Source organism: Micropterus dolomieu, linkage group LG03, assembly GCF_021292245.1.
Source record: "Micropterus dolomieu isolate WLL.071019.BEF.003 ecotype Adirondacks linkage group LG03, ASM2129224v1, whole genome shotgun sequence".
Lineage (NCBI taxonomy): Eukaryota > Metazoa > Chordata > Actinopteri > Centrarchiformes > Centrarchidae > Micropterus > Micropterus dolomieu.
This window is the reverse complement of record NC_060152.1, coordinates 8,611,757-8,622,480: the sequence shown is the minus strand read 5'-3', so window position 1 is coordinate 8,622,480 and position 10,724 is coordinate 8,611,757. Positions and strand designations below refer to the sequence as shown.

General features: G+C 37.2%; 1 protein-coding gene across 1 annotated transcript; it reads left to right on the top strand.

Annotated features, from left to right (window-relative positions):
• The first annotated feature begins 1,981 nt into the window (after positions 1-1,981).
• On the top strand, positions 1,982-10,150 carry LOC123968587. Its single transcript, XM_046045446.1, has 5 exons — positions 1,982-2,115; positions 3,511-3,870; positions 6,919-7,188; positions 7,732-7,785; positions 8,018-10,150. Exons 1-5 carry the CDS (start codon positions 2,058-2,060, stop codon positions 8,122-8,124), a joined length of 849 nt encoding a protein of 282 aa, XP_045901402.1. The 5' UTR covers positions 1,982-2,057; the 3' UTR covers positions 8,125-10,150.
• The last annotated feature ends 574 nt before the right edge of the window (positions 10,151-10,724 follow it).

Genomic DNA, 10,724 nt, shown 5'->3' with positions numbered 1-10,724 from the left:
ACTATTTGTGATTACATTTTTTACTTATCTGATTGCAGATAACTGTTATCATATATTGTGTTTAAAATGTGTAAATATTTAAACATCTACATAGAACGTTAATTGCATATTGATTGTATATAGTGTGTAGGCTATATATTTTTACTATGTAGAATCTTCTCTTCTCTTGCCAAATAAGTTGACACAATGTTGATTAGGCTTGGAATGAATTCTCTCATCTTGTAATTGATCTAGCCCATTTTTACCTCAGAAGGCATTTTCTTCTAACATGTAATCAAGACCGACAAACTGTCAGATTTGATACCACCGTTATTAGTTTGAAATTGTTGTACATGATGATCTCTTTCTTCACCTCTTCTCTGAACATTTGGTGCCTGGTATGTGCACCGTAATCTTTCCACCATCTTCGTTACCTAACGTCAAAATAATTGAATATTTACTGTTGAAATTGGAATTCTCATATTCCTCAGCATTTTAGCACTTTATTTTTTCAATTTCCATCTCTAATGGTCACCTGAACTCAACAGAAGTGGCCCTTTTCATCACTGAGCATAAGAAGAACTTTCCATTCCTCATTCAAGTTCAAGTTCAAATTATAATTATATTAAATTTGTCCCTGATTGCAATAGGTTTTGCAGCATAAGTTCAACATAGAAAACATACGTAAAATCACTTAAGAGTCACACAGACTCAGCAACACTGCATCAATGAATAAGCAGTATCATCAGAACAGCATGAACATCATTCTACAAGTTGGCCTACATACTCATGATGTGTAGGCCTAATGTCTATGGATATCTGTTAGTTTTGACTGAGGGGACCCTTAAGTGGGTGACAGGGAGTAGATTGAAACTGTAGATGAAGAGAGCTCCCCTGACACATACTCGTTTAACCTCGCCATCTATGAGTAACTTGCTAAAACCCAGCAAATACACATTTTCCCATCTTTAAAAAAATATATAAAGGTAAAAGAATGAATGCCAAAAATTATAGAATGACATACAATTTGTATGATTTACATGAAAATTGAGAGTTATTTTATTGTTTTTATACAACTTCACCACAGGCAAGTGTATAACGGTCCCAAAGAGCCTTGTCTTGTGCAAGTGGGTGTGCATAAAGTCTTCACACATCTGCACACCACTGCACTTTCCATTCAGAGCTCAACTGTTAAACAGTTGATTAATATTAAAGATCGACGACTGGATTAGAACTATAACCTTTCCCGTGTGTGGGAGCGCACATGGAAAAAGTGGGTCATGTGTATCAGCAATTCATTGGCCTGTCAATCCTTACGTGGGAGGATCGTGGTTTGTTTAAAAGGCATCATTACATCATGGTCGGTCGCCTCAGTTGAAAAACAAGGTAAAGTGAAGCCTGCATGAAGAAAAGAACTCTGCATGTGAATTGTTATTCTAGATGAAATTGAAAGTTCTTTCTTGACCTTAAAACAGCAGCAGACACAAGTAAGGTCCACTTACTCGCTTGTACTGCAGCTTCTGATCACATGGTCTTCAACAGCAGATACATTTTTCAGAGCTTGTTGTTCACATTGTCCCAAGAGTTGAGCATAACAGTTACTACCGTTACATACCGCTTCTTTGAAACAATAAAACAATCTCAAATAACTTGCTTGCGAAACAGTCAGAATCTTTAGAACCAGCAAGTAAGTGGATCTTGAGTGGAGATTGTTTTGTCGATCACTGTTTCCAAGATCAAGACTGGACTGTCAAGCTCAATTTTTAAGCCAAAACGAACGAGTTGTCCCAAAAATGCTCAGAATTATGGAGTACCTGCAGTGTCCTGAAAATTGAGCCTGCTGATGAAGACTGTGATTCAGTCGAAAGCTCCAGAATGTGTGAATAACTGGAACTTAAATGGAAATTGTTCGCACATCCGAAAACAAGTCCTTGTTCTCCTTTATTCATTAAAAGAACAAAAAGTACCACATCCTGTTACTGTGCTTTCACTTTTGAGCCAAAACGACAATACATTAGACCTGCGTGTGCTTCATCTGTTGCACTCAAAGGAGGTAACGTCTTCTTTTGTCCCGAGACATGTTGAAGATAATTTTGTCTGACAGGCAATGGATGTTTTTCTACTTTATGGTTTCAGGTACAGTATATAAAGATTTTTGACTTGCAGATAAAAATGTGTGTGTTTGTAAAAGGGATCCTTTTTTGAATCGTAAATGTTCTGTAGGCTCATTTGCAGGCAATTCCAAATTATTTCTCAAATGAGGAGAGACAGTTGATGCTATTTTCCTTCTTAGCAGTGGTATTGTGGTGTATGCACAAATCCTGTATTGGTGTATTTTTCAGTAACAACAACAACAAGCTTCAAGTTAGATGAAGAATTGTCTCTAACAATTGTTGTCTGATTCTTAGTTGCTCAATTTGTTTTAGTTCCATGACAAAACTAGGCAGAGAGAACCAACCAACTTAACTTGATGTTAGTGGACAGAGACAAAATATTTTTTAATATTTTGTCTCTTAAGAGACAGTGTAAGGGAAGACAGGTGACAAGAGAGAAAGAGAGAGAGGTATGCAACAAAGATCACCAGCCTGAAGTGATTAAAGGATGTTGTTGCAGTTATGTGGTTTGTGCCTTAACCTGCCTCAGATTTTATAATAATCGCTGGGTGTGAAACTGACTGAGCATCAGGCCTTCACATTCTCTCTGTATCATTATTTTATCCTCGATTACTTATACCCTTTGAAGATCGTGCAGCAACTCTTGGCTAACATAATAAAACAATGTAAAGAATTTGTGGCAACTTTTACTTGACAGGTTTTTGGTAAATCCTTGGCTGTTGTGTTTAGGGGAATGGGAACCTCAACAACTGACTGCTGAAGCCAACATACAGTGGATAAAGACACATATCCTCCTACTAGATGCTTAATACAAAAACAAAATTGTACTGATGCTGCTAGGAAAATTTCAAGCCCAACTATTTCCTTTAAATATTAAGTCTGAACAAAAGTTTGGCAACATGCAGTTTCTTGTTCCACCTGAGCGGTAAATCTCTTTGTGTAGATTTGGATGTTTATTTTTTGGGTCCAGTGACTGCAAAGTTGGCATGACCCCAAACTTCAGTCTATAAAACATCCCCTCAGAAGTCATAGGTTTTATATCCATATACTTCTCCTGTCTGTTGTTTTGGGGCATGGCTTGACCTACCTGTGAATTTAACGTGCTCAATAGATGGATCAGTATTTTCCAGCTGTCTGAAGTGTAGAATAAAAGTGGAACTGCAGCAATCATATGATCATAAATTCAAAATTGTGTTCTTTATTAAGCTGAAAATTGGTTGGTCAAATTCCCAGATAAAAACCATAAACTCATATTGCTTCAACCCTGTCAGTTGCTGCCTGTGGCTATATTCACAAGCATCCTAACACGATTTTAATAGAACCACCCATGTGGAGGTTGAGCATTACTGTGAGACACTGAGATTATTACGGTTAACCAACTTCCTGATATTGTTTTACTTTGATGGCTGTTTTTCAGGTACTTGCTGTCTGGTCACAGTCCACCAGCCTCCAGTGCTTACCACTGCTCTGGGTGATGATGTCATGATGCCGTGCCAGCTCAACATATCCCACAGTGAGAAAATGGTGACCTTACCGGTTCTGTATTGGGTGTACGTAACACAGGGCCCTGTGAGAACCAAAGTGTGGTTCCCCTCTGGGAGATATGAGGGACGTGTAGACCTTCTGGACAACAATGCAAACTCTTCAAACAAGTCCATACACCTCAAGAATGTCCATTGGGCCGACAGCGGGAAATACCTCTGCAAACTCTCCATGACCACACAGAGGGCTAAAAGTTTCAGGAAGATAGGAAATGGAACTTTCCTGTTGGTTCATGGTAAATACAAGATTTTTGATTATTCGTTTCCAGTTTATTGCTGTAAAGGTGGTACCAAATGAAATATACGTCAAAGGGAGAGAAAGACATGAGAATATTTTAAAAGTCTGAACATCTGCATGTAATCTCAGGCTTTTGGTTCAAGTCCAGACAATTAGGACAAAGGTTGGTTTATCTGGATGATTAAGAAAATCTGAGGGGCAGTACAAATCATGAGGTACTTGTACTCAAGTTTTTCTATTATATGCTACTTTATACTGCTAGAGGTAAAAACTGTACTTTTTACTCCCCTATGTTTATCTGACAGCTTCAGTTACTTTGAATCTTTGCAGATTCAGATTAACAATACAAAATACATAAATAAATTATGATAATATTACATCAATGAGACTTTATTGGACCCCAGGGGAAATTCACAAGCTATCCATCAGTAGGCCTATGTAAAGTAATACATAAAATAAATACAAATAAATTAAAATTAGCCCAACCTTTGCCAGCTGCAACATTAAAGCTATTAACACATCAATAATAATCAAATAATGTGATGTACATTATTCTGAAATGAGTTGAAAAATGATAATGAGTAGGCTACTTAAGTGCTTTGTGATTTTAATACCTTTGTACTTTTACTTAAGAAACATTTTCATATAGTGTGGTATTAATTTTGCTTAAGTAAAATATCTGAGTAGGCTACTTCTTTTTAAGGCCTAAGTCTTAGTGAATTTATTCTTAAATAACATTTACATGGCTATCTGTATCACAATGTTAGTAGCATTACTTGGGTTTAATACTAAAGGAAATTTAGGGTTGCTACCCCTCCCTTAAAATACGGAATCGTCCCGTATTTGAGAACTAAACAGCGCGTCCCGTTTTGAATCAATAAGGGACTTGTCCTTTTCTCCCCCTGACTGGGTAATACTCGGGGCCATTGTTGATTTGATTAACCCCCCACCCCCCCGCGTCCCCTCTGAAACGAAAGCGGATGCAGAAGAACCGATGACGACAAGAGTGGGAGAAATCAAATGTCCTACCTGATGAGTATCAAGCCAAACTGCATAATTGGTCGTCCAGTGTTCTTTGTGGTGCACGGTGGCCTGTCAGTCACCAATCATAAAAACGGTGATGAATTAAATTTAGAAATGTTTGTAGATGTCTGTGTTCACACCACCCTTTACAATTACTTAAGTTCATTTGCAATTTCTCATCCTGTCCATCAGCAGCCACATCAGCATCGCAGCATCCACTGGTTATGTGGAAAGGATACCAACAAAGTGAGAACAAGAACAGGTGCTCTGTGGAGCTCACTAGGAGTGAGCTCTTGATCACTCTCCTGTTCATAGTTTGAAAGACAAACAGCTACTCAGTGCTGCACAAGTTGTGACAAGAAAACATTTATAAAAGGAAGTAGGCCTACGTGCTCCAATACTGCACACAAGTCTTTCCAATCAAATCGTATCTAAGCATTTGTTTTAGCCTATTTATAGTTCATAAGTTATGGACATGTTGATTTAATAAGTTAATAAAATACAGTTCATATCCTATTTTTTGGTGGTTTCACTGTCATAGCTGTGTATTCAGCTATGACAATATGAACACTAGTCTTTTGAGCTGTGATAGAGAGTTCATCTGTTCACACTGAATACAATAGCAGATAGCTTATTATAATGTCCATTGGTATCAATCTTAATCCTTTCCTGAAAACATGTTTTAAGTTATGATATGATATATATATATATATGTATATGTGGCCCCCACTGTGGTAGGTGTCCCTTATTTTTCTGCATTGAATGTGGCAACTCTAAAGGAAATACAATTAAAGTTTGTGTAATTAAGTCTTTGCAGTCCAGTCAGGGATGAGGATTTGCAGGTTATAGTCAGCTTTCTGCAATAACCTGACTTTTTTTTCCAGTGTCTTTTACTCGTGTCACATGTCATTTGTACTCTATCTATGCATTTTGCTTTTTTTCATAAATGACTTACTTCTAAAAAAACATTTAATGATTTTCATGATTTTAACCCTTTCAGTGACAGTTTAATTGCTTGAATTGTTAATTATTTAATACAAAAAAAGTGAATTATTTTCCATAAAAGAAATAGTAGGAGGATGGTTCTTTGGTGGTAATTGGAGTCTTGGATATGTCAAATATTACCAACAAAATTGATTTGATTGCATTAGTATTTTTATGTAGTGTCAAATACTCCCTCACTTGTATTTATGAATAATCATTCAGTCTTTCTTTGACACATCCAATACTCTAATTATCACTAAAGCCCCATCCCCCTACTATTTATTTTATGGAAAATAATGATTTTTTTGTGCTTTTTGTAATAAATAATGAAATAGTTCAAGTAAATAAACTGGAATTTAAAGGGTGAAAATCATTAAATGTTTGGCAGTTTTGAGCAGGGTAGAAGTTTTTGAAGTGAATTATGAAAAAAAGCAGAAAGAAATATTGATGTAAAATTATTTTATGTATGCATGTACATTTTTACCACAAAGGTGTCCAGAGGGTGCAAGATTTGAGGAGGGCATAAGGGATAATTGTATGTAAAATAATTCAAACAAAAGGTGTAGTAAATCTCAAACTGAAATAAACAAATACGTCTGTTTTCACAGCGGAACAATGCAAATTCAAGATAAATTTGCACAAAGAGAAAGAAGGTGTGCTCTTTTATTTGACGAGCCTGTTTTCTAACTGCAGCAATCAGAAAAGGCACTATTTATATATCACTAATACAATTAAAATAAGCCAGTCTCTGATTGCTGACAACCTGCATGCAAACAAGTATTTAAAAGGTTATTGCAGAACATGTGAACAGTTTGTCCAATTTCTAGCCTTAAGCTAATTTCTTAAGGCAAATAAAAAATCTTTATTAATATCCAGGTTTTCAGTGTGAATGAAAATAAAAATGTCTCCATGGTAGCTGGAAATTGCAGTGACAAAAAATAGAGGACTGAGAAGAATTTTAGGAAAATAGACAAAACCTTCAAACCTTGTGTTTGAGTGTTCTTTCTTATCCTGTGTTTCTGTCTGTATCTCTTTTCAGACACAATGATGTTTAACCTCACCAGTCACAATGACTCTCTGCTCTGGTGTGAAGTAAACGTGACCCAGGATCCTCGATTAGTTTTGTCCATTTTTCATGATGGATACAAACTCCAAACTGTTGAATCTGCTCTAGGAGAGAATGTCACAGCTCTGCCCTACGTCACGCTCTCTGAGGCTGTTTCTCTGAGGAGCGCTGGAAAATATGAGTGTCAGCTGCACCTGAACAAAAATCTGATAATGAAAAGCATCTTCCACTACCATCCATCTGGTAATAATCTGTAATACTAAGTCCTTTCTTTTGAGTCAAAATGTATGTCATTTTTTTTATCAATTATTCTAGTCTACAGTTTTCATTGCAATGGAAGTTTATGCCTTTACCAAAGGAAATCAAGGCCTTAAGACCAAAATAAAATTCCTTGAATATGTGAAGGGGGCCTGTTCAAGCTAAACAGTATGATCCTTTAGCTGTACTGCAGATTATAAAACAAAACACTCTCTTTACCCAATTATGTCATACGTGCCCTGCAGGCTCAAACACAATCTTCACATTAACTCTGACATATGTGGTTCCAGCATAATTTCAGTTATTTATTCCCAACATCTGGACATATCCACTAACATCTGCAAGAAAGCTTGTCTTCCCTTTCTCCCTCAAGACTTTCAGCTAAAAATGTCGAAGCATGAAAACATCAGTGAGCGTTATTTTAAAACTGCAGGCAGTTTTATGTTTAAGATGCTTCATTACCAAGAAATCATGCAATATGATAACATTAAAGTGAAGACTCACAATATGTAAATGTTTTCTCCCTAGAAGAAGATGGATATGCTAAAAATGTTTCTGTAACATGTCCCACAACTACCTCTGGTGAGTCTGCAGCAAGCGCTCACTTTCTGCTGCTATTGCTGTTTAAGAAAAATGTTGGCTGCATTTTCTTTGCCTTTTGTCTTTGTTTTTTTTTGTAATTTGGTCATTTCCCCTTTCATTTTAATTAGCTTCTACACAAGAAAGGATTTCAGTTAATCCAACACTGCATCAATGTGTGATTTAATTTTAGGATTATACTTAATAGCAGTGGTTTTGTGTTTCTCAACGCCAGGTGTGGAGATGTTTCCAGAACCATGGGCCATGTATATAGGTCTCCTCCTGGTGCCCATCACCATCCTGCTGGGCCTCGTAATTACCCTGCCTATGTGCAGAAGCTGAGTTTGTCAACATCTGGCTGGAACGGAGATACTTGGCAATGAAAATCCATGCTGGCATCAGAGAAAAGAGACTTGTCTCTCCAATGCATTTTCAGGATCAAAGGGACCAGCCGCAGTCAATTCAAGTTAAACCACTGTCAAATATTTACCTGCATCTGAATTCAGAGGCGGCAGCCTTCAAAGTCCTAAGGCATTGTAATGGTTCCACAAGGCTGTCCCATGTTAGAAATGTTGCTCTCTTTCCCTCACATTTATAGGACACATTCAGCTCTCAGAATCCCAAAATCCATTTTGAACCGGTCAGTTGTTTCATGATGCATCCTGGCAGTCATTATTAACTCCCCGTGCAAGTTGCCCTGCTTTGACCCCAGGCTTCGACACCAGTTGATACAACTAGTGTGGCAGTATCATTGGCTCACAGAACATCTGATGTGGGGTGCACATTTAAACACAGGCTGCAACAAAGCCGTCCCAACAATTTATTGATAGCACTGATGGATGGATGGTGGATGATTTTCTTGTGTTCTGCATTATTAATCCATCCACAATCTTGGCAGTTCTGTAAGCTTCTGGATTTCCTAAACAAAGAAATATCTGTTCTTTCTTTGTGTCTAACTAGGAGTCTATGGTGGGTGGATGAAGATAAAGCAAGGCACGGTGGCTTGTGATTAAAATGTGCCTCCCACATCAGAGCCAATGCTACTTTCAACTGTCAATAACGTTTAAAGTTGGGAAATATCACGGGACTACGTCATATTTACCAGGTGCTTTCCTTTGAATGATTCAACAGTCACTGGTGTATATATCACATGAAGTGTGGACTGTTTTCCAGAAACACTACTGGGGCATATAATGTAAATCATGTAAACTGTGTCAGCCCCTGAAATGAATTGGGATGCAGCAAGTGATGATATGACAGCATCAAATACATCATGACGTTTTTGGCATTGAAACATGCACGTCAAACATTTTGGCAAAATGTGTTAAAGGCATTAAAATAATCTCATTGATGACTCTGATTTTAAAGTGGAGGGTCCCTGTGACTAAAGCACACCACAAAACAATGTATGTCTCTGTAATATACTGTTTATTAAGACATCATTGCAAATCACTTCTTATTCCAAATACTTAGAGGGATGATCTGCATCTATTGTTTCCTTTGCCTAACCACAACTTCTGCAATAATTTGTCTACCAATCTAAAATGCATATCAAAAAGAACAAAGTTATTTCTCTAATTTATGCATTCTTACTGCTCTCTGGTTGATTGTACAGACCCATGTTGATACTAGTCATATGTTTTGTTTTAGAATGTTGTTTTTTTTTATGTCTTCATCAGAAATCTGTAACCTCAGTTTCCTCCTTCCTCAGAAATCTGTTCTTCTTCTTCACCATTAGTTCCTCCACAACGCTTTCTATTTCTAACGATGACTGAGGCTAGTTGCACAAAAGAGGCAAGCATTTTTTTTCTTTTACATATTAAACATTTGTGAATCATTTATGTGATAACTAGAGATAAACCCACATGGCATTGGCTTAACATAAAGCATAAACCTAAACAACAATTAATCAAATGAGCAAATCTCAAAAGCAAAATCTGTGGCTAAAATAGACTCAATTGACCTCTTAAGTCAAATGCATCGTCTATCAGTGCATCAAACATGATTTTTGTATAAGAATCACTGAAGATAAGTTTACATTTGTGAATGAGTGAACAAGTTTATCTTACTGGATGGCACCTGATACAGAGATTGCACTATTTTGGGTTTTCTCTGTTATGTACAGAATGGTTATCACAAAGAAAGTAATTTTAAGACTGGAAGTCAGATACTGTAGCTCAGTTTAAGACTGAGCTCACTAGTATCTTACATTAGTCTTAATAAATTCTGGCAGCCATTTCTGGATTATCTTGCTCGATATGACACTGCATCTGATCAGCAATATACTCTGTTGTGTGCCGTCCACCTCTGTTTTGGAGAATTTGTGCCAACATGCGTTGTATGAGAGATACAGCAGTGTAATCAATTATTTTCTTGTTTGTTTGTTTATTGTCCCTTTTACTCTTTATTTTGTTTTCTGTCTCTGTTTTCATCCTCACTTGTTCTGTTGCAGTTAATCCATATATTTAAAAAGATGAAAAGGGATGCTGGTGGAATTAAGGACAGGAAGGTCACCCACACACACGCAGGAATGGTGCATTTGTCAGGGAGGGGACAGGGATGCAATCTGCAAAGTAATCCTCACTACTGGCATAATGAAATGGCCAAATCGAGAGATCAGCACACACACACGCTCAGTGGACTGATTCATAGAGCAAGTCTGTGAAACTGTGGTCATGTTACATGTGGTTGTATGAGGGTGTGTAAATGATCCTTCCTGGCTGTTTATGTGGTTTAACGACTGAGAAAGAATGCAGAAGAAGAGTGGGTTTGAAACCTGACAGTTTAAAATGATGAGGAAAGTAAATGAGAAACCTTCCATGTGTCACGTCTGACACATGGAAGGTTGTCTGTCTGTTTGCTAGATGTCAATTTATGTTCTCTGCCAGTTTTGGTCATTCTGCTTTAGTCTCTGTGTAGCCTTTATGATTATTCATCTGCAT